We start from the raw sequence: 26,227 nt of genomic DNA, 5'->3' as shown, positions 1-26,227 counted from the left end.
GGCCAAGCTGGAGGCCACCTGAGTGGCAGAGCTGGTTTATACTTTTTGTGACTTGTTTCAGAGGTAAATGAGAAGGTCACCAGCCCCAAGTGACTAAAGTCAGGGAAGTTAAGTGTCTGACTCGGGTCGCACAGCTTTTAAATGGCAGATTCTAAAGCAGAAGTGAATCTTGCGATCGCAGCTTCAGAAGTTTTGCTCTCAGTTCCTATCAGCTGCCAGTGGCCCCAGTGCATCATTCTTGCTCTTTAACCCCTGGTTCCCATCCCTGCTGGGACCAGCTGTTTGATGTGGAAGCCAGGCAGGTGCACCCAGTAAGGAGAGGAGGGAACACCAGGTGCTGCCTCAGCTTTCAAGCAAGGCCTGGCCCTCCAGGTGTGGGTTGGGGGTGAGTGGCTTGGCTGGTGTGGAGGAACGACCCCTGGACCTAGAGGTCTTAGCGGCTGCACGGGGCAGCCACAGGCCATGATGAAATCCATACAGGTTCCCCAGAGTTAACCCAGCCTCTTACCCTGGGTGATTCTAGGTTCCTGGCCCAGAAGTCCAGAAAGGATTTGGATTGGACATTCTTGCTGCCGATCCATGAGACTGTCTAGTGTCAGCAAGGCTGTCTTGTTTTCTTTTTTATTAATCTTCACCTGAAGTTATTTTTCCCATTGATTTTAGAAAGAGTAGAGAGAGGGAAAGAGAGGAAGAGAGACACCTCGAATGATAAGGCAGTCTGCTTTCCATTCCTGCATTTAACTCTGGTCTTCTGACTGAGCAGCTGGCCTGGCGACCGGCCAGGTCCCACTTCTGTGATAGCTCAGATCAGAAGCTGCTCCTGAAACAAAATTTCAGGCCTGAAGTAAAATGGTTTTGATGATCTGGGTTGATGAGTAGGAAGGAGACTTGATCTTGCCGCCTGGATATTTCGTGTTTCTGAAGTGACGTATGCTCACTGGGAAGACGGGGGGTCAAGGCTACCATGAGAGGCCTCCTCCTGTCACTGGGGCTTCCTTCCTGTCTACCCTACACAGACTGTACCTTTTGAGTAATGTTTTAAAAAGTTGTTTCTCATGCCTGGCCTGTGGCTCAGTGTTTGTGTCGACCTGTGAATCAGGAGGTCATAGTTCGATTCCTGGTCAGAGCACATGACCTTGTTGTGGGCTCCAGCGGGGACCGCGCAGGAGGCGTTCAGGCAATGTCTCTCTCTCATCATCGGTGTTTCTCTCTCTTTTTCCTGCTCCCTTCCTGTTTCTGAAACCAATAAAAACAGTTTTTTAAGTTGTTTCTCACATCTGACCTAGTTTTTTTGTTTTGTTTTGTTTTTATTCTCAAGCCCAGGAAGACTGGATGTGGCCTCACTGTCTCAGGTTACCTCTCAGGATGTGTTGGGTCTTGGGACAACCCCACTGGTGGGCACCTGTGTGCTGGGACCAGAGCAAAGAGCTGTGAGAATGGGCAGTGACCCAGCAGACCTTTCCCAGGGCTGCAGGGTAAAAAGAGGCATTTCTCAGGGACCAGGTAGCCAGTGGGTCTGGTCTCTTCCTCTGTCTGTGGGGCCATGGATCCACCAACTGTGGCCATCCTGCGTGCTTTAACCATTGGGTCAACTGGATAGGTTAGAGATAGAAAAATATGCCTAAGCTGTAGCTGGTTTGGCTCAGTGGATGGAGCATTGGCCTGCAGACTGAAGGTTTCTGGGTTTGATTCCAGTCAAGGGCGCATGCCTGGGTTGCCGGCTTGATTCCCAATAGGGGGCATGTAGGAGGTGGCAATCAATGATTCTCTCTCATCGTTGACGTTTCTGTCTTTCCCTCTCCCTTTCTCTCTAAAATCCATAAAAATATTTTTTAAAAAGAAAAAGAAAAATATGCTATATTCTTATTATTCCAACCTCCTGAGTGGCCACTGTACCCCCATTTAATGGTCTTTGTTTTCTGGCCAAGCTGAAGTGCCACGCTGCATTTGGGAAGCCAGGCCCTCTCTGCTCTGGCCAGCAGCTTTGGCCTGGGAGAGACAGAGGTGTCATTATGCTGCCAAAATCCAGAGTGAGCTCCACAGACCCCAGTGCAGAGAGGTCTTTTCTAGAAGGTGCCGGGCAGAGCTTCCCAGCACAGTCTGTGGCCACTCTGGTAACAGCGGCTCCTGCTTATCACCCTGGTCTCTGAGCTGCCGCTTTCCTTCCTGCTTTCTCAGATAAATCCCAAGACTTGTAGAAATTGTTTGTCCTAAGTAGCAAAAGCACCCCCTTCCTTCTTCGTTACTCTCAAGTTCTGGTCTCCACGTGGAGGAGAGGACTAGGGCAGCCTCAGTTCAACCCTCTGGGCTTTACAGACTCCATTTGGTGAGGAGCAGCGTGGCCAGGTCACCGTGTGGTCACCCTGTGCTCTAAGGTGCTCAGAGCCTCTTTTCATTCTGGGTAGATGGCTCTCAGGAGGGTCATGGGGGCTGGGGCATGGGCTTGTTCTAGCCTCTCTTGCTATCATCTCGGCCTGTCTGATGGAGGTGTTCCCTGTCAGGGTATTGGGAGATGGGACAGAAGTGGCAGCTGTTGCAGGGAGCACTGTGTGTGCCTGGAATGGGCAGGGGGTGGGGAGGCCACCTGATGCTGGGGAAGGGTGTCCAGAGTGGGAAGGGGAGGCTCAAGAGGCCGGGTGGGATCCAGGTGGGGGTCCTAGACAATACTGGGGAGGGGGCATTCATGTCCAGATGTTCTCTCAGTCATGTGATGTGTTCTCTGCCCACATCCACCATAATAATGGCATTTTATTTATTTATTTATTTAAAAATATATTTTACTGATTTTTTTTACTGAGAGGAAGGGAGAGATAGAGATATCCATAGAGATAGAGTTAGAAATATCCAAAGAGAGAAACATCGATCCGCTGCCCCCCAGAGGGGGATGCAACCATGGCACATGCCCCCGTTCAAAATCGAACCTGAGACCCCTCAGTCCACAGGCCGATGCTCTATCCGCTGAACCAAACAGGTTAGGGCAATAATGGCATTTTAAAAAACTGGAACCAAATACTCCAGAATTTGGCTGCGTGGAGATCCCTTACCCGACCCCTGTGGGCACTAGGAAGCATTGGGCACAGCAGTCCCAGCAATACTTGGGGGTTGGGTGCTGACGTTCCATAACTGAGCCAGCACTTCATGTGGCTTAAAAAACATAATAATTATTATATATATATATATGTTTTAATTGATTTCTTGTAGAGAGGAAGGGAAAGAGATAGAGTTAGAAACATCGATCATCTGCCTCCTGCACACCCCCTTCTGGGGATGTGCCTGCAACCAAGGTACATGCCCTTGACTGGAATCGAATCTGGGATCTTTTAGTCTGCAGGCTATCCACTGAGCCAAACCGGTTTCAGTCATGAGGCTTTTCTGATGAGTCCTCACCCTGACTTTCTGAGGCCAAGAGTCAAGATTGGTTCAGAAACAGTGGGTTTATGGGGGCTAAATTATTTATTTATTTATTTATTTATTTATTTAAAAATATATTTTATTGATTTTTTTACAGAGAGGAAGAGAGAGGACCTCTAGTTATATATAAGAGAGAGGAATAGAGTTAGAAACATTGATGAGAGAGAATCATCGATCAGCTGCCTCTTGCACACCCTCTACTGGGGATGTGCTGGAAACCAAGGTACATGCCCTTGACCGAAATTGAACCCGGGACCTTTCAGTCCGCAGACCGATGCTCTACCACAGAGCCAAACTGGTTTCGGCTATTTTTTGTTTTTTTAACTCAAGCGACTTATAAGCACTTTTCCAGTCTGGCCATTCATAGCCAAACTCCATTTGAGGTAGCTCCCAGTAAGTCAGTGAGTTCTAGACAGGGACCATGGCCCTTTCTGGACATAGATCTCCTCTTTGATACCTAAAATATATATAACTAGAGGTCCAATGCATGAAATTTGTGCACTGGTAGGGTCCCCAGGCTTGGCTAGTGATCAGGGCTGACTGGGGCCTTCCTGGCTGCCATCCGCCGTCCAGGGCCTTCCTTCGTTCTGCGCCTCCCCCTGGTGGTCAGCACATGTCATAGCGAATAATCAAACTCCCGGTCGAACTCCTGAGGGGATAATTTGCATTTCATATATATATATAACCAAGGGAATGCACTACATAGAGAGTGAGTGAAATATTAAAATGAAATGTGTGGCCTTGTAACAAATTTACCATTGACCAGCCGGTGTGGTTCAGTGGTTGGTCATCATCCCATGCACCAAGAGGTCGCTGATTTGATCCCTGGTCAGGGCACATGCCCAGGTTGCAGCCTCTGTTCCCAGTAGGGGAGTGTGCAGGCGGCAGCTGATCAGTGATTCTCTCTCATCGTTGATGTTTCTATCTCTCTCCCTCTCCCTTCCTCTCTGAAATAAATTTTAAAATATATTTTAAATTACCATATTAATGTATGAAATGATGAGATTTAACAGCAAATCTAGTTTCTGTAATTTTGAAATAGTGTTGAGCAAAAATGGTTTATGAAGACATCTGCTCAACTAGCGTTTTATGTGCTAAAGCATACTAGAGTTGGTGCCACTCGCACTGCTGTAGTTTGTTGCCTGTATTTGTAACTAAGGAAATGCTAGGTTTCAGTTGGTGGAAACAGATTTTTTTCTTCTACCCAAATTCAAAGACAGCTCAACTCTGAGGCATATCCTGAGGACTTCCTTTAATGTGGGGGGCCCTGAGGAACTGTCCTGAGCAGGGGGCCTCTGTAAGCTGCTATGACATATGAGGACTGAGACTCAGTCTGGAAACAAGGTTCCTCTGAGAGGCAGGTGACGCTGTGGCTGTGGCTGGAGCAGGCCAAGCGGAGCCTGGAGCCTCTCATGGTACCAGAATTTCAGAGGGTTCAGAGAAGGGCAGGATGGTCAGGAGCCAGTGCCAAGAGCCCTGGCACTATAATCAAGAACTGTAATGCATTTGAGACCATTGCAAAGGTAGTTTCTTTTTTCTTTTTTAAAGATGAAGAAACTGAGGTTTAAATATATTTTATTGATTTTTCACAGAGAGGAAGGGAGAGAGATAGAGAGCTAGAAATGTCGATGAGAGAGAAACATCGACAAGCTACCTCCTGCACCTCCCCACCGGGGATGAGCCCACAACCAATGTACATGCCCTTGGCCGGAATCGAACCCGGGACCTCTCAGTCCGCAGACCGACGCTCTACCGCTGAGCCAAACCGGTTTCGGCGCAAAGATAGTTTCTGAGTCTTGTCTGAATTAGGCTTCTCCAGAGAAAATTTGAGGAGGGGAGACTTATTTTAAGGAATTGACTCATGCAAGTATGGGTGTTGAGAAGTCAGAAATCTGTAGGGCAGACTGGTAGGCTGGAGACGGGCTGATGTACCTATAGTCCAAAGGCTGGGCTAGGGCAGAATTTCTTTCTCCAGGGTACCTTGATCTTTTTCTCTTAAGGCCTTTTACTGATTGGATGAAATCCACCCTCTTGGAGAGTAATCTGCTTTACTCAGAGTATGTCAGTTTAAATGTTAATCTCACCTAAGAAACTCTTTCATCCAACATCCAGACTGCTATTTGACCAAAGAACTGGGTTCCATGTTTGAGTTGACACAATTTGCCATCACACTGCCCATGTTAGACATGTAAGTAAGTGTAGTAGGAGAAGGTAGGACTCCTGCTTACCCTGGATGCCGAGGCCAGCAGAGATAGGAAATGCATTTCATGGCCACCCCTGTGAAGCTGTGGACAGCGAGGCTGAGCCACACATGGGGAGCGGGCCTCTGCTGTCAGCTGCTGAGGAGAAGGCAGGCTGAACAGAGCAGCCCTGTCCAGGTGGCCAGAGTTAACAGCCCGCCGTGGGCAGACAGACCCCACGGGCTTCTGCCCGGATGCTTCTGGGGCTACTGTTGTCACCTCGAGGCATATAGCTGGAACACTGTGTGCTCCTCTCCCTCTCTGAAATCAATAAAAACTATACTTAAATAAGTAAATAAAACACCAGTGTCCTACAATGACAAAGAACAGCTGAGGAGTTTCCAGATTAAAGGTAGTGAGTGACAAGAAAGGCGGTTCTGCTGTGTACCAGTCTGCACACAGGAGGGAGAGCAAGGCAAGGACATTGCTAAGCCATGTGACAATGTGGGAAGTAGATAGTGGCACAGTGTCCTGTCAGTGAAGCTGGTGGCTGCCATGTGCTTACAAATGAGAATACCTTCACTCCTTTGCTCAGCAGAGCTCCAGCTGCCTCCTGGTTTCTTGTAGGGGCAGAGGAGGGGAGGGGTCAGCTTTTAGGCAAATACCTGAAGCTTTTTTTGTCATTTTGAGCAAAGACCAGTTACTGTGTGTGTGTGTGTGTGTGTGTGTGTGTTTTAATCTGCACTGAAGATATTATTTATTTATTTTTGAGAGTGGAGGAAGGTGGGGGGAGAGAAACATTGATGTGAGAGAGAGATATCTATTGTTTGCCTCCCCCATGCGCCCTGACCAGGGCCAGGCATGGAACCTGCAACCCAGGTAACTACTCTTTTTTTTTTTTTTAGTTATTCATTTTTAATATAGTTTTATTGATTTCAAGTTAGTCCGAAGATTGTGGGTTATTGTTAAGCTGATTAATAAATCTTTATTGTTCATATTATTACAAATGTTCCTCATTTTTTCCCCTCCTCCATTGCTCCCCTCCACCAGGTTCCCGCCCCCCATTGTCCTCATCCATAGGTGCACAGTTTATGTTCAGTGTCTTCCCGCACCCCCCCCCACTCCCCTTTTCCCTGAGAATCATCAGTTCACTCCCCTTCCATATCTCTGATTCTATTATATTCACCAGTTCATCAGATTTTTTAATTCCCTTGGTTTTTAGATTCACTTGTTGATAGTTACGTATTTGTTGTTCATAATTTTTATCTTTATTTACTTTCTCTTCTGAAAGAACCCCCTTCAGCAATTCATATAATTCTAGTTTGGTGGTGATGAACTCCTTTACTTTTTTTTTTTTTATCTGGCCTTCGATTCTGAGTGATAGCTTTGCTGGGTAGAGTATTTTTGGCTGTATATTCTTGCTATTTATCACCTTGAATATTTCTTGCCATTCCTGTCTGGCCTGCATGGTCTGTTGAGAAATCAGCTGACAATTGAATGGGTGCTCCTTTATAGGTAACTACCTGCTTTTCTCTTGCTGCTTTTAATATTCTCTCTTTGTCTTTTGCTCTTGGAATTTTAATTATGATGTGTCTTGGTGTGGTCCTCTTTGGATTCCTTTTGTTTGGGGTTCTGTACGCTTTATGGACTTGTAAGTCTAATTCTTTCACCAAATGGAGGAAGTTTTCTGTCACTATTTCTTCCAGTTTGTTTTCGGTATCTTGCTCTCTTTCTTCTTCTGGGACCCCCATAATTCTGATGTTGGTTCGCTTGAAGTTGTCCCAGAGGTTTCTTACATAATCTTCAACTTTCTGAATTCTCTTGTCTTCTTGCTTCTGCTGAGGAGTGTCCTCTGGCTCTTTATGTTCCAAATCTTTGACTTGATTCTTGCGATCTTCCATTCTGTTTTTAGGACTGTATAATGTTTTTTATTTCAGACCATGTATTCTTTATTTCTAGTTGATCCCTTTTTATTTCTAGTTGGTCCCTTTTCATATCCTCATAGGTCTCGTTTATTTTATCGGCCTTTTCTAGGAGATTTTTGAAAAACCTTATAAGCGTGGTTTTGAACTCTATATCCAGTTGCTTTTGTCTTCCATTTCTTTCGTTTGTGTTCTGTTTCCTTGTCTTAGCATTTTCGCTGCTTCCCTGAGTTGGTAGGGTAGCTTTGTGTGCTAAGGTGTCCTATATGGTTCAGTGGGTCAGTCTCCCAGTTACCTGAGGTGGACACTCTTGGTGTCCCCTTTTGTGGACTATGTGTACAGTTTTGTTGTAGTTAAGTCTTGCTTGTTGTTGGTATCAAGACTTTGTTGGGAGGAATATATGTTTCTCCTCTTCCCCTTCCTCCCTCCCTTCCACTTTTCTAAAAATCAATGGAAAAAAATATCCTCAGGTGAGAATTAAAAAAACAAACTACAAAGAGATATTACTTTATATCTATCAGAATGGCTCAAGTAAAAAGCCTGAAAACACTCAATGCTGATATGGATGGGGAGCAGCGGGAGCTCTCCTTCATTGCTGGTGGGAATGCAAATGGCGCAGCCACTCTGGAAGACAGTTCGGCACTTTCTCATGAAGTCACACATTCACTTACCACAGGGCCTAGCAGTCACAAGCCTGGGTGCTCACCGAGTGAAACGAAGACTCATGTCCATCTAGAAACATGTACATGAATGTGTATGGCAACTTTACTCATTAGTCCCCCAAACGGGAAATGACCCAGTGTCCTCAGACAGCAAATAGAGGAGCACATTGGTATATACAGTGGCTAGTACTCAAACAGTAATAGGAACGGACTTCAGTGATAGCAACATGGACTCATCTCAAAGGCATCATGCGAAGTGTGTATGTGTGGTCACTTGGATAAGGGCCCCCCCGGTAAATGTCCAGGTCTTAACCCTTGGAGCCTATGAATGTGACCTCACATGGAAAAAGGATTTTGCAGATGTGATTAACTTAAGGATCTTTATATTGGGAGGCTAAATGCAATCTCAAGTGACCTTATCAGACAGAGGCAGAGAGAGTTGACACAGACAAGAAGAGAAGATGATGTGACCACAGAGGCAGAGATTGGGGTGATTCTGCCTCAGCCAAGGATACCTGGAGTCCCAAAACTTGGAAGAGGCAGAAGATTCTCCCCTGAGCCTCTGAAAGGAGTACAGCCCTGTAGGATTTTGGCCCACAGACTGATTTCAGATTTCTGGCTTTCTAGCTGTAAGAGACTAAATTTGTTGTTTTAAACCACCAAGTTTGTGGTAGTTTATTACAATAGCAGCAGAAAAGAAATGTAGTATGATTCCATTTACATGACCTTCTGGAGAAGGTGTGGCCATGGGGACCAAAACAGTGGAGGTGGGGGTTGGGAGGGGATGGAGTACCAGTGGGCATGCTGAGTTCCAGCAGAAAGCAGTATGGCCCAGGACAGCATGCTGACTGTTTACTTGCTAACACAAGAAGAAAACAAATTTTGGGAGGGTGGCAGGACCACAGTTTCAGATGATTTACACTTGTTTTTCTAACGCTTAAAGTTTCTTTAAAACTTTTCGCTCAGCCGAAACCGGTTTGGCTCAGTGGTAGAGCGCCGGTCTGCGGACTGAAAGGTCCCGGGTTCGATTCCGGTCAAGGGCATGTACATTGGTTGCGGGCACATCCCCGGTAGGGGGTGTGCAAGAGGCAGCTGGTTGATGTTTCTCTCTCATTGACCTTTCTAGATGTCTATCTCTCTCCCTTCCTCTCTGTAAAAAGATCAATAAAATATATTTAAAAACAAAAAACAAAAAACACTTTTCGCTCAGTTTCCTATGCACCTTCATGTGCTGTGCTGGCCCGTGGGTCGGTCCTGAGTGACACCTGGCTTGTATCTGCTTGGAGTCCTTTTTCTTGCTTGTATGTATCTGTCTGTCCATAATGATGAATGTGCCACCAGGGGGAGGGACTGCCTTGGGCCCCTGTTCAGGCTTCCCAGCTCAGCCCTGAGCCAGCCACATCCAGCAGACTGACCTACTGGGTACATTTCCCACACCTCCTTCTGTGCCTGTGATTCATGGAAACGGCCCCTCATGGTCGCAGACACCATCTGACTCTCCATGTCCTCAGTGTCCCACGCAGAACCTGCCAGGAAGTGTTAGGGAGGGTTCCTGAAAGGCATTTCCTAATCCTCTGCGCTTTACTGGAAAGGAGGCGACAGTTGCCAGGAGGTCCGCAGCCAGGCCTTTTCTCCAGACTTCGCCTCCCCCTTTCCTGGCCACACTCCACTCAGGAAGGTTAGGCCCAGCCCGCAGAACCACACAGGCTCTCTTTAAAGAGGAACAGATGCCTTTCCTTCTGTTACTTTCCATGGACACCTGGGGGTTACGAGGGTGGCGGGGTGGGTCAGGCCAGGTGTACAGCAGGGAAGGCACTGCCTGGGCGGTACTGACACTGTCTGCTGGGCATTTCAGGGCTTGGGTGCTGCTGCCCATGCACAGCCTGTGCTGGGTGTCCCAGGGCTGCATCCAGATTGGGCCAGTCGTTGCTAGATCTGTTTTGTGCACCACGGGGTCTCTTCGGTGTGCACTTTTATTTTAAACCTTTCCCATGGGCATAGTCATAGGCAGAGAGAACAGAGACTAACGACATTCGCAGCCTTGCCCTCTGTGAGCATCTCACCGAGCATTTAAAAAATATATATGTTTTGATCAATTTTTTGAGAGGGGAGAGAGAAACATCGATGTGAAAGAGAAATATTGTTTGGCTGCCTCTTGCATGCACCCCAGCTAGGGACTGAGCCTGCAGCCTGGGCATGTGCCCTGACTGGGAATGGACTGTCGACCTTTCGGTGCACAGGATGATGCTCAATCAGCCACTCCAGCCAGGACAGAAGAACATTTTTAAAAACAATCCCACATATCTATTCCTTTCACCCATGTCCTTTAGTGACAACATTGAATATCAGCAGATATGGACTGGTTTTTGGAGATACATCCTCAGTGCAGCTCCATGAGAGCTGAGGCTCAGCCCCTGGCGTCTCCATGGGGTCTTCAACTGTGTCTGAGTCAAGCCAGGGCCATGTATAATAGAGCCACTCGTGACGTGCACCAAGTGTGTGGTACCCTGTAGCACTCCATCATTCTTCCCCTTGTGCCATCCATCTATTGAAGAAACCAGCAGGTTGGACCTAAGGGATTTTCCGTGTTCTGCTCTGATGATCATTCTCCCCTTGCTTTCCTCATGGCATTGATGGAGCCTGCTGACTCCGGGGCAGGCTCATTCTTTACTTGGGGGCCATCCTGTGCACCCTGGGTGCTGGCAGTGTTTTTCCTCCACCCACTAGGTGCCAGACATATCTTCCTTCCTAATCAAGTCAAGTCAATCAAAAGTGCCCTTTGGGGCAGAATCACCCACCATCATGAATGTAACTCTGTGCCTTAAGCCTCTGGCTTCCTGTGAACCTATAGCTGGACCTGGACGTGGATTTCATAAGTCACTTCCTGTTGCCTCACTCTCCAAGGCTCTTCTCCATGGGTAGAGATAAGGGGATTTTGACCATCTTGAGTTCCTCCTCATCTTTGACCCATCTTATGAGAGAGGGTTCTTAGGCAGACATTTGTGCCTCCTCCCATGGGGGCACCCAGCTCCCTAGCCATCACCTATCCTGTATGCTCCCCATTTTCTCCCACACGCATGGCTGTGTTTCCTACATGGATTCTTCATTCAGATGATGATCCCCTCGCCCCATGCAGGGGGCTGCCAGGGGGCTAAATGATTGCAGGGCACAAATGTCCCTGCCTCATTGCACTGAGACCTCCTTACTGCCTGCTCCACTAGGCCTCCCCATTTATTCCCTGGCTTGGCTGATGTGCTGTGCCGGCAGTGGTGCTTGTCCTGAGCAACTCCCAACTTCATCCCCATTTAAGGCTAGTGGGAGATGGTACACTGCCATGCGGGGACCTGACAGGTGCAGTGTGTGGGGGCTGGGCTTCCTGGACTTGCCTGCTGCTCAGAAGACACTGCATTGGATGGCTTAAAGGTGAGTATGTGTAACCTTTGAGCCTGCATTGGGAATGACATAACTCTCCCCCTCCCCCGAGGGTCTGAGGAGACTTGGGGCATTGCTGTGATGCCTAAAGTGCAGCCTATTCAGGCACCGAGTGTGACAGGTGTGGAGGCGGCAGTGCAGTGCACAGGGTTATCCAGGGCAGTTACATTACTGGGGCCTTGATCATTTTGGTCTGAGGGCCAACCCAGAAGCCACCGAGGCAACAGGGAAATGAGTGCGGGCAATGTCCAGGCCAGGGCATCAGATCCTGTTGGTCCTAGGATGCTGCCTTCTGTCCTGCTGTGTAGATAAGGTAACAAGGCAACACTCCCCTTCTCCCCCCAACCCCATGAGCTGTTGGCCCCTGCAGGGAGCAGCCAGCCTGGTCATGATGGCCATGTTGCCATGGGAAGCCCCTGACCTCTGTGATGGAGTGATGCTGGTCCTGCCATGAAGGAACCTCTGATTGGGCTCTGGCTGCTCGCTCAGAAGACACTGTTGGTGCCACACCCACCTTCTGGGGGCCCCCAAATTTGGGGTAATCCTTGTGCCCCTGACACCACCACTGCCTTCCGTTTGCACCATGCCTTCTCACATTTAGTTGCACTTTGTTATTCTTATCTGTGCCTCAGACTGTCATTGATCTTTTACAGAAATGTAACTTACTCTTTCATATTCATAGAGGGGTTCACCATGCCCAGTGCTGTTCATTGTCTGTGAGATCCTCGTAATCATTTGATGTCACTCCCTCCTCCTGAAGAACTTCCTTGTAGTGCAGACTTACTGTAAACATACTCTTGGCTTTTGTCTCTCTGGACAAGTCTCTATTTCACTTTCTCTTTTCATTGGATATAGAATGGTTGGCAGTTTTCTACCCTTAGCACTTTACAGATATACCTGTTATTGTTAATGGCTAGACAGGAAGCCTGTGGGGAGTCACCCAAGTGCATGTGTGAGAGTGGGAGTGAAATACTCTGTTGTTGGGAGGAACTTGGTTCTGCTGGAGGAAAGAGACACCAGACAAGCCTATGTGGCCAGGAGCCTGGCTCTGTAATGACAGCCAGGCTGCTGGACATGCTCTGAGGCCAGCCCTCCCAGCAATATAGAGAAAGTGGGGCTTTTAGGCCTCTTGCCTGACTTCTCCAATGTCAAATGTATCCTTCTCAATGTCCTTGGGGAATGAGTGACTTTAAAAGAAAAGTCAGAGAGGCTGCTTGACAGCTATGAGGCCAGTTAGATGCTTCACTGGGTGGCCCACAGGGAGTGTGTGGTCAGAGGAGGGTGGACCAGCATGTGTGGGTTCTAGGGCTGTCTTGGTGCAGTTCCTTCGCAGGAGATACATTTTGCCTTGTTCCTCTTCCTCCTTACCCTAAATCTGGCCTCAGTAACCATGGCCTCTGGAGCTCAAAGACTTTGCTGTTTGTGTATGGCACACACGTGCTTGAGTTAGCCCCTGCTAATCCCTGCACGGAAATCTGGGCTGAGAGATCTGAGGGCGAAGGAGCCAAGACCCATGTGCCCTCTACCACTGTAACATCCCAAAGTTCTGCTCCGGCTTTGCACTTGCTGTTCCTTTTGCCATTTCTGTAAAAGATCAATCTTCCTTCCTGGTTTTGATGATCAGGTGCCGGCAGAGAGCTTATAGTAATGACAGGCAGGCTACTTTGCATTACTGTGCTGTGGTGGTCTCATGTCTACTGTCCCTTTTAACACTCCTGTGTTAAACATGGCTGACATCTCTCCCTGCTGTTGCTCAAAGCCCCGGAGTCTCCAGGAAAGGTCCTCTGGGGCCTGACCTGCTGATCTGGCACATACCGATTTGCTTTCTGTCTCTTTAGCTTTGCCTTTTCTGGAAACATATATAAATTGACTGATAAAATGCATGGTATCATATGTTGCTGCCTCTCACTTGGCCAATGGTTTCTAGGTTCATCCATATTGTGTCCATCAGGAGTTTATTTCTTTTTACTTTGGGACAGTATTCTTTTGTTTTTCTGTCTGCCATGTGGTGGACATGTAGGTTGTTCCCACTTTACAGATACTAAGAATAATTCTGCTGTGCACATCCTATTAATAAAAGCCTAGTATGATAAGTGTCTGGTCATCCGGTCAGCCACTCAACCAATCAAAGTGTAATATGCTAATGATATGCTAAGGCCACTCAACTGTTTGCTATGAAGTGCACTGACCACCAGGGGGTAGACAGTTAACCAGTCAATCAGTCCCTATGATGTGCACTGACCACCAGGGGGCTGATGCTCTGACCCGTAGGTTAGCTTGCTGCTGGGGTCCGGCCGATTGGGACTGAGTGAGATGGGCTGGACATGTCCTGGGTCCCTCCTGTGGTTCCTCCCTAGTTGGCCAACCTCCTGCATCCCTCCCCAGCTCCAGTCATGCATTGGTGGGGTCTCTTAGCCTGGCCTGGCCTGCGCCTTCTTGCAATCCAGGCTGTGAGACACACACACACACACACACACACACACACACCAGTGCACAAATTTCATGCCCCAGACCTTTAGTTTTTGCTTAAGTTCTCATATGGACGTATCTTTAATTTCTCTTGGCTAATTCCTAGGAGTTGAATTGCTGGGTCATGGAGTAACTCTGTGTTTAACATTTTAAGTGTCAGACTGTTTCCCACAGCAGCCACACAATGTATGTTTCCACCAGCCTTGCACTGAGGGTTCTAGGGTATCATTTGTCTTTCCTGTTCTAGCCATTCTGATAGGTGTACAGTTTGCATTTCATGGATGGGTAACAGCACTGAGCGCCTTCCCCCCACCTCAGTTGGCCATCTTTCCATGTCTTCTTTTCACCTCTTTAACCTTATTCCAGGCACAGGCCACTTACATGTTGTATCTCCAAGGGCCCTGCCAGGACAAGATCTACAGGTGCTGTGCTTCTCATTCTCTGACTGGCAGCCTAGGCAGGGGTCAGGTCATGGTCGTGGGTCAGGTCCTGAGTCTACTTTGAAAGGAGCCTGCCCCTTGTCTCAATAGCACTGGTCTCTGGATGTCCCTTTCTGCCAGCCTAGCAGCATGGGGCGATGTGTTTAGAAGTTTGGGGTGGTTTCTGGGGCATGGAGTGACCCCTCAGATCCCATAGAGGTAAGTGCTGGTGCATGGAGTGACCCCTCAGGTCTGCTTCAGACAGCAGAGTCCTTGAAGATTCTCAGCAACAAAGGAGGCTCCTCATAAACAAGGGGTTGCATGTGTGGCCCTCATGTCCGAGTGAGCTGAGCTGTCTCCCTCACATGCCCACAGCCGTCAGCCCGGTGGCCGATGGGTTCCGACAGGTCAGCCACTTAATAAATTGCGGCCTTGCCTGTTGGTTGTTTCTCCCCAGGAGGTAGAGCCACTCCACTACTCAGAGCTCCTTCACCTCCCCGCCCCCCAGGGAGTGCTACGGGCTGACATTGTGGGTGGGAGCTGACAGGCAGCCGCTCGCTCGGGGGGTACTGGGCGGTGAGGAAGCATCCCTTACTCGGTGGGCTCAGTGGAGGTTTGAAGAGCCCAGTACCTCTGCTGTGTGGAAGAGGCAGGTCCTATGGGTTTGGGGGACGAGGGAGGGGATCATGGTGACAAGCCAGGGCCACACCACCGCGGTGTCTGCTACTGAGAAGGTGGGTGCTCTGGGCGCAGGTGAGAGGAGGAGGTGCAGCCCTCTTGCCCGTATTCACATTCTGTCTGAAATCCCACCACAAGGCTGATGTCTGAGTACTTGACGCTTAAAGTATTCATTTTCAGTTTTTACTGTTTATCTTTTTATGACATTTGGAAGTACTGCCACCCCTAGCACAGTAACAAACTGCTCTAAAACTGTGACATGGGAGCGAGGCAGGTTTGGGGCTTCATTCTGCCCATGGTGGGGGGCCAGAGTCACCTTATCAGCCTGCCTCCTGGCCAGTGAAGCTCACCCACTCTGATTTCCATTTGGGGGTGGTGGTTGGGAGGCAGGGTGGCCTGGCTGATGATGGGTCTGGGAGACCAGCGAGGGGCTGCTTGTGTCTTCACTTTTGGCCACTCAATTACTCTCAGCCCCAGTCCCCAGGCCAGTCAGGGAACTCGTATTGATCCTTCAAAACCCTACTTCAGAGAACTTCCCTGTAGTTTTCAGATGTTGTGTTCGCTCTCACCTTTCTGAGCACACTGTCTTTTTATTTATTTATTATTTAAAAAAATATATTTTATTGATTTTTTTACAGAGAGGAAGGGAGAGGGATAGAGAGTTAGAAACATCGATAAGAGAGAAACATCAATCAGTTGTCTCTTGCACCCCTCCCAATGGGGATGCCCTTGACTGGAATCGAACCTGGGACCCTTCAGTCCACAGGCCGACGCTCTATCCACTGAGCCAAACCAGTTTTGGCAGAGCACACTGTCTTACCGTGCTCCTTAGATAACCGGATGTGAGGCTCTGGATTTATAGGTATCTTTTGTTTTGTTTTTCAGGATTCTGTTTCACTGAGACCATCAATTCGATTTCAAGGAAGCCAAGGGGTGAGTCGTTTTTGTGTTACTTATGTTTGGAATTGTGGGACTGACTGGTACAGTCTGAGCCTGTCATGACTTGTTAGGAGGCACAGCGGTGTTTGATCCCATCCACATCCATTCCAGTCCCCATGCCAGGCTGGGCTCCACCTCTACATGTGCCCAGGCTGGACCTGGGGCCCACAGATGGTCATCTATCTGTGAACAGAAGAAAGGTATCCCGTCCAGCACCCCCCAGGGCAGTGATCGGCAAACTCATTAGTCAACAGAGCCAAATGTCAACAGTACAGCGATTGAAATTTCTTTTGAGAGCCGAAAACCAACTTCTGTACATGGGCCACGAAGTTTCAATTGCAATGTACGTGCGCGTGGTATTTTGTGGAAGAGCCACACTCAAGGGGCCAAAGAGCCGCATGTGGCCCACGAGCCGCAGTGTGCTGACCACTGCCCTAGGGTCCTTCCCTTTCTTCCTATAGCAGATTCATACTTGGCTCCCAGGCCCCAATCTGCATTCTGACCCAGCGTCTGAGCTAATTCAAAGCTGTGTCTCCAGAGCCCAAGTAGTGTCCCTCTATGGACCCAGGACCATGGGTGCTTGTCTCATTTTGGTACTGAGTTGGGAAGTTATAGAAACTCAGCACCCCCATTTTATTATGAAATGTACTTTATTCTAAATGAACATATTAATAGAAAAATTAGGGAATAAAAGAAACGGCAAGTTGTTCACAATCTTTGCCCTCCAGTCTTAGGGTCCCATCAGTACCTCGCACCCACAAACACTCCTTGGAACACTAGTTCTTCTTCTGGCCTTCATTAAAAGTCTTTTGTTTTTTACCTGAAGAGCTGCCACATGTGTCTAAGTCAGTTTCCACCTGAGGGATCTGTGGTTTCACTGAGCCCGATGCTCCACAGAGGAAGCCTGTCGGAGATTGTGCGTGTGCAGATACAGAGGCAGCAAGATGTGCCTGTAGGCAGGCAGGACCCAGTGCCACGATGCAGCAGGGTTTCTTCCTTCTCAGGGAGACTGTTTCCTTCTTAAGACCTTCAGCTGATTGGGAGAGGCCCACCTAGACCACTGAGGGTCCTCTCCTTTATTTAGAGTCAGCTGGTCATGGATATCTACAGAACACCTCCACACACACCCAGGTTAGCTCTTATGGGGCCCCTGGGGCTGTGGCCTGGCCAAGGACACACAAACTGACCAACACATTGATACCAGTGAAGGTTGGCAAGACACCCAAAGACCCAGACAACCCCCACCCCCCTGTGCCTTCTTAAGGATGGCTGTGCATTCATTGGCCCCATGAGTCTGGTGGTCACCCTTTTGCCACCTCACTTAATTCTTCTTGAGACATTTCTCCAGGGGTGTTGGTGGGGCTGCCCTGGTCCCACAGCCCCTGTGGGAAGATGAGGCCAGGGCACGGAAGGGGCCACTCTGGTCAGTGTTCACTTTCCACCATTCCCAGATGCCCCATGAGTTTCTCCTGGGCCGTGCCCTGTGTTTCTGAATTTCCATGGAAAGCCTGAGAGCCACATTCATTCTAGATGTGGGGTCTCACCACGTTAGTTTTAGAATCATGTTTTGTCCACTTTTTCTTCCTCCTTGGCTTTCTTTTGCTTAACAGAGTATCTAGAGGATTTCCGCATGGACTGCTGTGTTGCAGCTCCAGGCAGTCCAGGCCATGATTTTTCAACAGAAGGCTCTTCCCTGTGGGAGTGTGTGTGAGGACTGGAAGAGCTGTGTGACAGGATGTGTTGTTTTCCCCCCCGGCTAGCCACATAGAGTCAGGCACTGGGCCTGCCCCTGCGACATCTGTACTTCCTCCTCCTCCTCTTCTTCCTCCTCCTCCTCTTCCTCCTGAGCATTGATGGGACATGTGCCCCTCCCCCCAGCCAGGTGTGAAAGGCTTGGCCTGGTGCCAGGCTGCATGTGCACCATCACCCAGTCTGGCAGGGAGGAGGTAGGGTGCCTTGGCGCTCTCCTCCCACTTCTCCTGGTCACTCCATTGCATGTGCACAGCTGGGCCAACATGTCCCTGAGAAGTAAGGAGCGGTTTTGCTCTTTGCACATCTACAAGGTTGGAAATGGAGCAGGATGTGGGTGTGCATGGAGGAGCAGGAGGCCAGCGGAGCTGGATGAAACAGGCTCTTTAGGGACATGGGCTGCTTCAGTGTTCAGGGACCCACTCCCCAGAGGTCCATGAAGCTAACAGACTGAAGATTGAGACCCTATCTGTAGGCTTCTTAGTTTGGGGACCTTGGCCAATTTCCCCCTCTGTTCCTCAGCCTCTACCAGATAGGGACCTTGTTCACCTAGAGCAGTGTTTCCCAAACTTTTGACATATGTGTACCCCTTCTATAATTTTCGTAACGCTGAGTACCCCTCGTACTCATGAGAACGTAGAATTAGGCACAGGTAAGCACAGTGCAGTGCATATCCCCACCAAACTCCGGTGCAACGCGTACCCCCACCAAACTCTTCCCGTACCCCTGGGGGGATGCGTACCACACTTTGGGAAACACTGACCTAGAGCAATCATGTCACACTCGCAGCAGGCTGTGAGTTTGGCGTGCTTGACCTAGAGGGTGATGTGTAAATTAACGTGGCTTCAGGAGAACCAGTGTGTTCCCTCTGGCACAGGATGCTCTTCCCCCTCAGACATGAGTGTGGTTCAGCTGGCACAGGTCACAGCATCAACGTACCTCCTGGGTGGGTATTGGGCCCATCCCCATCACCTCCCAACCTAGGCTGGGGCTTGCTCCCAGACTGGCTCTATGGCACCCTCTGGTGGCCACAGTAGCCCTGTGCACTCTGCGGCATTCACCACATTCCCTGAAGACCTAGGCCCCTCCTGAATGTCTGGCCTCCAAGACTGTCTCCTGGAGCAAAATAATCACCTGTCCATTTTTGGGGTACGTTTTCACATCTGTGTTCTCTGCGCTCCCAGGGGCACTGAGCTAGCTGACTGGTCCTCTGCTGTCAAGGGGTCACGTCTGAGTTGTGAGCCCCTGACAGCTGGTAAAGCACCCCACCTGGCCAGCCCCACTCCAAAACTCTCCAGTTGAATGAAGAAGGAGAGGTAGGGTTTTGTCCTTGGCGTTTCCCTGGGCTGTGGTGGGAAACATGAGCTGCAGTTTCTAGAACAAGGTCTGATAGGGCCGGTCACAGACCTTTGGCCAGTGTCGGTGTGTAGGAACCATGTCTATTAGGACGCGCTCAAGATTGAGCCACAAGGTGCTTGTTGCTGTGTTATTGGTACCAGGGATAGTTGGGAAATATATATATATATATATACACATATATGTAATTTATTTTTTACAGAGAGGAAGGGAGAGATATAGAGAGTTAGAAACATCAATGAGAGAGAGGTACATCGATCAGCTGCCTCCTGCACACTTCCCACTGGGGATGTGCCTTCAACCAAGGTGCATGCCCTTGACCGGAATCGAACCTGGGACCTTTCAGTTCGCAGGCCGGCGCTCTATCCACTGAGCCAAACCGGTTTCGGCAATATATATTTTAAAAAAAGAAAAAATATATAAATATAAATATAAATATAAATATAAATATATATATATATATATATATATATATATATATATATACACACATATATATTTTAGTGACCTTTTGCAGAAAGGAAGGGAAAGGGATATAGAACCAGAAACATCGATGAGAGAAACATCAACCAGCTGCCTCCTGCACACTCCCCACTGGGCATGTGCCCGCAACCAAGGCACATGCCTTTGCCCAGAATCATACCTGGGACCCTTGAGTCCACAGGCCAAAACTCTATCCACCGAGCCAAACCGGTTAGGGCTGGAAATACCTTACAAATATCTCTAGAATGGGGTTTATGAGTCTGGAGACATCATACACCAAAGTTGAGCAGTTGGAACCTTGGGAGCCTGGGAGCCTGGGGGCCTGGGGGCAGGGGGCATTGCTCTTCTGACTCCCCTGGAGAGGGAAGAGAAGAAGGTGCTTAGACAGGGCCCCGGGGATCTGCCAGGCGGCAGAAGGGGCTGCTTTGCTCCCAGAAGGCATGCTTAGCCGCAGTAGTAACTCCCCAGAACGGTTCCTTGGAAATTAAAATGATGAAGATATAGACAATGGGGTGGAGAGGGCCTAGGGTGGGGGTAGGGGCAGGCTGGAGGGGGCCAATGGAGGGGGAAAAGAGGACAATATATAATACTTTCAACAATAAATAATTATTTTTTAAAGATATAAAAAAAAATGAAGAAAACTGATGATTCCTGATAATCCTTCTGGCAAGAGAGGCCCTGGTCAGTGGTGTTTGGCTCCCACATCTGCCTGTTTTCCTCTTTTTGCCTGGAGGACTATCCAGTGCTGTCCCCCACCATGTTGCTCCCACCTCCACTAGGGACTTGATTTGCCTCCAGAACTCTCACCTGCACTGCTTCCAGAGACCTGGGGAGCGCAGTGGCTGACTTTGGACAGATTTCAAAGGGTGGAGGTGAAAGGCTTCTAACCAGGACCCCACTAACTGCCACAGGGGAGCCAGCACCCCCTGCAGGCCTCAGGCCTGAGGCACTCAGGGCATCTGGGATGGGACCAGCATATTTATTGTTTATTGCTCGTTTTTCTGTCCCACAAACACTTGTCCCCATCCCCCATAACCTGGTGCCAGTGCTGCCATCAGACATATCCAAACCCACTACTGATATCAGATTGCTCTGAGGCAGTCCAGAGGGCATGTCCATGGCTGCTGCATTGCAGGCCGTGTCCTGGAACACTTGCCAAGCTCCCTGGCGCAGAGACAACTGCATTCCATTTGTGCTCAGCTGGATGGTTTCCTAGCTGGTTCCCAGAGATTGGTAATTATTAACCAGCACCAACCATTAACCAGAGGATGCCATACAGTGGTACCACTCCCAGCACACCTCCCTCCCACCCCCAGCTGTCCCAAGGACACTGGCCACAAGCACTTCTGTGTATGTCTTCCCTTGTCATGAGCTAGGCCCAAGCTCTTCTAAGCATTATTTCAAGTCCTGTGTCACCCACTTTCCTGCACAGACTGGCCTCTGGGCTCAGGGCTGGGCCCTCTCCTACTCTGGGACAAGTTTTGGAAGTGGGCATATGTGCCCAGTGGAAAAGGCCTACATAGGGTGGAAGGGACACAGTGAAGTGCCCAGAGGGAAGCATGGTAGCCGTTCCCTGCTCAAGCTCGGGTAGGGCGTCTGCAGCGTGGTCAGTTGGCCTCTGCACATGTCCTGGTCCCACCGTCAGCTCTCTGCTGGTTCCAGGGAGCATCCTGAAGCTGTGATGAGGGGTTTCCTACACCCTGTCCTTGGGCAGATGTCTGCCCTGTCTTGATCCAGTGCGGGCTGTGCCTGTCATGGCTGTGGCTGCATAGTTGCAGAGTTCCGTTTTGCAGCCAGAGGTGGTGTCTGTCCTTCCCACCTGCCTATATGAGTGGGGTTGAGTCTGCCTCACGGCTGCACGAACTGGGGGTGGGATAGGTAGGGTGGAAGCTACCCAGGGCCACCAGTACCTTAGAACTCAGGCCGGATTTTTCTCCCCTTCTCTCAGGGGTGACAGTTCAGTGGGGACTGACACCCTCTGCAGCCACTGCCCCCTGAGCAGATATGGGCAAGGAGGAGCCACCACATCTGGCTCGGTGTCCCCGGAAACTGCCTTTTATTTTGCTGACTGGTGTGCAGGCTTCCCTCCATGATCTGGGCAGCTGCATGCTAGGTGTGCACTGGCTGTGGTTGCATCTCCCTGGTGATCCTCAGAAGCCTGTTCACAGCCACAGGACAGTGGACAGACACTCAGTGGAGTTTGTATCCTCAGGGAGGAGGTGGAGAGAGGTCCCTAAGTGGAGCAAAGCTCAAAGCATCTTGGCTGCCCAGCGTGCACTGCTGGCTGCTGACACCATCTTGTCTCATCCCATCCCCCCTGCCCCCCCTTTTTTTTAATCCTCACCTGAGGATATTTTTTCCATTGATACTTAGAGGGGAAGGGAGGGGGAGAGACAGAGAGAAACATCGATGTAAGACACATCAGTAGATTGCCTCCCGCACATACCTTGACTGGGTTCGGGATTGAGTGCAATCAAGGTACATGTCCTTGACCAGAATAGAACCTGTGGCCCTGCAGTCTGGGCCAATGCTCTAACCACTGAGAAACCCAGCCAGGCCTCATTTTACCTCTGAGAATGTCTTTGGCCAGATCTGCCCTTTTTGGTGGGTGAGGAAACTGAATCATGGCCCAGATCTGGTTCGATTCCTGGCTCCCTGTGTATGTTACCCGCTCTGTACTTCTCAGACTGTGCTGCCATCACCCCTCCCTCTTAGGGAAAGAGGACCCTGAACATCACTGGGGACAGGTGATGGGGGCCAGCCCAGAGTCCTGTCACTGCCAGGAAAGCAGAGGTGTTTTGAATTAAAGTGCCAGCAGCGGACATTGGACAGTTGGGATCCAGCAGCTGGCCTGTGCTATGATCCCTCCATGCTTTGGGTTCTCAGTGACGCCCCCTTGTCTCCGTGCAGCACATCTCCATCCCCCAGCCGGACTACCCCTCAGAGGCTCGGATCTTCTCCTTCTACCTCTCCAACATTGGCCGTGACAGCCCCCAGGGCAGTTTCGACTGCATCCAGCAGTACTTCTCCAGGTGAGGCCAAGAGGGACAGCCTGCCTCTCCAGCCCCCCGCCCCGCCCCCTATCCGCCTGTGCCGGTGTTTGCCCACCGCTTTGGCCCAGAGCCGCCTCCTCCCAGTGCCCCATACCTTGATTGAGCCCCTCGGGCTGCTTCCATTGCGTCCAGAGTGTAGGTACTTGCATTGTGTCTCTGACCCCGGGGCCTTGGTCCCCTTGTTTCTTCCGGGTAAAGATGTGCCCTGTGGAAACCATATGTCTGCATCGGTGCTGAGCCCTGTTTCCTGGCGGCGGGGGATGGGGTGTCTCGGGCCCAAGACCATATCTCCGTCTCCCAGGTGTTCATCTTGGCTTTTGGCCCCTTGTCTTACAGCCATGGGGATATCCACCTGGACTGCTTGGGTAGCATCCAGGACAAAATCACAGTGTGTGCCACCGATGACTCCTACCAGAAGGCACGACAGAGCATGGCACAAGCCGAGGAGGAGACACGAAGTCGGGGTGCCATTGTCATCAAGCCTGGAGGCCGCTACCTGGGTGAGGATGGGGACCAGGGACTTCAACTCTGGGGGCTCCACTTGGGCGGGAGCGGATTATGCCTTTCAGGCAGCTGTTGGGGGAGTAGGAGGCATCCAGAGCCTGTCCAGGCCGGGAGCAGAGGTGTGGGCCAGTCCCTGAGCAGGACCAGCCAGGTCCATGTCTGGTCAGGAAGAAGGTCCTGCCAGTCACCTTGGGGCAATGCCACCTGCTGCCTCCCAAGCCCCCAGGTGGACTTGGGACCTGAAACAGAGAATTTGAATCCTTGGCCTCTCTCCCAGGCCACAGTCTCGGGGACCTTTACTGGCCAGAGACAGACATGCTTCATGAACACAGGGTTGCCATATTTCCTCTGGCCATACCCCTTGTTCTCACATGCCCAGCCGACTCCTCACCGAGTCTGAGATGCCTCGCAGGATACAGACCACCAGGTGCACCCACAGTGGCCTGTGCTGTGTTGGGGCCAGCCAGTGACTGTCGACTGAGACCTGGAAGGAAAAGCATTGGTCCTTGCTTGTCTGGAAGGCTCCAGCAACTCAGCATTTGTTCAGAAATAATTTTGGTGAAAATATTAAAAATGGGATAAAAAGTACAGTTTATTCAGAAAGCTCAGCATCCTGCTGCAGCCTTCTCACCTCCTAGACCCAGATGGAAGTGAGATGTTATCCGAAGTTATTCCCAGGGAAACAGGCATTAGGCAGAAGAGGCATGAACCAGCTTACAGCAGAGGAGGACCTCGATGGCTTTATGGATTTTTAAAAATATATATTTTATTGATTTTCCACAGAGAGGAAGGAAGAGGGATAGAGAGCTAGAAACATCGATGAGAGAGAAACATCGATCAGCTGCCTCCTGCACACCCCCTGCCAGGGATGTGCCTGCAACCAATGTACATGCCCTTGACCGGAATCGAACCTGGGACCTTTTGGTCCACAGACCGACGCTCTATCCACTGAGCCAAACCAGTTTCGGCGGGATTTTTCTTTTTTAAGAAATGGTGGGAGGTTTCACATACCCCCATAAGAAAGCCTCGTTGGCAATGGGGTTGGCTCTGAATGAAATTCCAGATGTCTGTGCAGGAGTTCGTCCTGCTGGTCAGTGTTGAGCCCGCCGCTTCACCTACTTGGTTTCACCTCAAGTTGCAAACAGAGACATTCATAGACATCTTAGTGAATTTCTTGGTCTTTCACTAAAAACTTGGCCAAGATTTGTCTTATTGGACCATTTTGTATACGATGAGAATTTTTGCAACACTTTATGTTTTAGTGGAAACACTCATCTGGCCTCTTACGATGCTGTCCGGCTGTACTTGGTCTCTCCCCATCTCATGTCACACTGTCAGCGGGATCCTCTAGGGACAGAGTCAGGCCCTCCCGAAAGCCTGCAGATTCACAAAGCCCTTCTGCCTTTGTTAAACTGACAGATCAGTTTAGAGGGAGAAGAGCAAAAAAAAGTCATCATGGAGAGGTTTCTGGCCCAAGGGTTTAGGGCATGTGCTGATCTCACTCAGCCATCCACATTCCCTTGGTGTCAGGTGTAGCATCCAGGACAGAATTAACGACTTCCTCCCTGGAGAGCAGTGTCTGCTGGCTCGATGGAGGGGCAGCCGTGCCAGACCCCCCTGTCTATACCAGGAGAATGTCAGAGCAGCCTGCTGCCCCAGGGCTCTGGGCACAACCATGTCTGCCTAAAGAGCAAGCACTTGGAGCCAGTGCTGGGGAGCAGCTAACACCCTGGGTTCTCCAGAGCAGCTGCCCAAGCAGCCCTGGCATCTCTGTTCCCTACTTTTCCATAAAAGAGAATGGCGAACCCCCTGGGACCAGCACAGAGCTCCGAAGTGTAGTCTCAGGGGACGCCTGCCTTGGCAGGTCAGGGATCCCCCTCCATTTAACATCAAAGGACTCATAGACCAGCCCCTTCTCCCTATGGTCAGCGTTTTGGTCCCCAGGATTTAGATTGCCCAGGATGAAGTCAGTTATGGCTCTAAACAAGCCTATACTTTGCTCCTGATTCTGAGCTTGCAAGTGCCCAGTGAGCTGTGTGTGGTCAGCAGGTAGCGCACTCCGCCAGCCTGGATCTCCAACAAGCAGGCTGTGCTAGGCACGCTGCCTTGGCAGGAGTGTGATGCTGTTGGCCATTGCTTTCCACACTCAGGAACTCAGCATCAGCCCCAGGCAGTGTGACACCATGGCCACCCTCTCACCCCCTCCAATTCTTAACTTACCTATCACCCTGGTTCTCGTTGCAGGCAAGAAGGTTCAGTTTAGGAAACCAGCCCCAGGGGCGACGGATACTGTGCCCTCCCGGAAGCGGGCGACCCCCATCAACCTGGCAAATGCCATCAAGAAAAGTGGTGTTAGCGGGGGCGGTGGGGTATCTCAGAGGCCTTTCCGTGACCGGGTGCTACATCTTCTGGCACTGAGGCCCTACCGGAAGGCTGAACTGTTGCTGCGACTACAGAAGGACGGCCTGGCGCAGGCAGACAAGGACACGCTGGACAGCCTCCTCCAGCAGGTGCATGCCTACCCAGGGCTGGCTGGGCTGGGGCGGGATGGGATTCAGCCAGCCTGTGAGCAGCCTCTGCAGACGGTCTGGACGCTCAGTGGACTGGGAGTATGTCATCTAGTCTCTGGTGTCTTGAGGTCAGCTTAAAGCCAGGCCAGCACCCTGTTCCTTAATATCTGGTAGCACATAGGCAGCGGGCACTGCACAGGAGATCCAAGCCTTCAATTGCACAAGCTTTTTAGAATTGAGTGGAACCAGGGAATGCGCATGTTAGTGAGAACCCTCACCAGCCATGATCACAGGCAGGAGGCCTCACCTCTGGACCTCTGGGTTCCATCTGTGGCTGTGGCACAGCAGCAGCGCCTCTTGTGGTGCCTGGGCCTTACCTGGTGGGAACGTGGTGCTGGCAGGTGAGCCTGCTACTAAGAAACAGCCTGTGCTTTGGAGCAAGTGAGGTGAGCCCAGCCAA

The 26,227-nt window shown here is 50.2% G+C and overlaps 1 protein-coding gene across 4 annotated transcripts in view; it reads left to right on the top strand.

The window, feature by feature from the left end:
- The window catches only part of LOC118725799 (inositol-3-phosphate synthase 1), a 71,119-nt gene that overhangs the window by 21,417 nt on the left and 23,475 nt on the right, over positions 1 to 26,227 (top strand). For 3 of the 4 annotated variants that reach the window (XM_036449857.2, XM_036449858.2, XM_036449859.2), the window contains exons 2-5: positions 16,059 to 16,106; positions 22,611 to 22,732; positions 23,090 to 23,253; positions 25,502 to 25,767. In XM_036449857.2, coding sequence (XP_036305750.1) covers positions 16,059 to 16,106; positions 22,611 to 22,732; positions 23,090 to 23,253; positions 25,502 to 25,767 — 600 coding nt within the window. The remainder of the gene's footprint in view (positions 1 to 16,058; positions 16,107 to 22,610; positions 22,733 to 23,089; positions 23,254 to 25,501; positions 25,768 to 26,227) is intronic. The other variant, XM_045585829.1, reaches the window with a different exon arrangement.

This window comes from Pipistrellus kuhlii, unplaced genomic scaffold (assembly GCF_014108245.1).
Source record: "Pipistrellus kuhlii isolate mPipKuh1 unplaced genomic scaffold, mPipKuh1.p scaffold_m20_p_21, whole genome shotgun sequence".
Taxonomy (NCBI): Eukaryota; Metazoa; Chordata; class Mammalia; order Chiroptera; family Vespertilionidae; genus Pipistrellus; species Pipistrellus kuhlii.
This window is presented reverse-complemented; position numbering and strand designations above follow the sequence as displayed.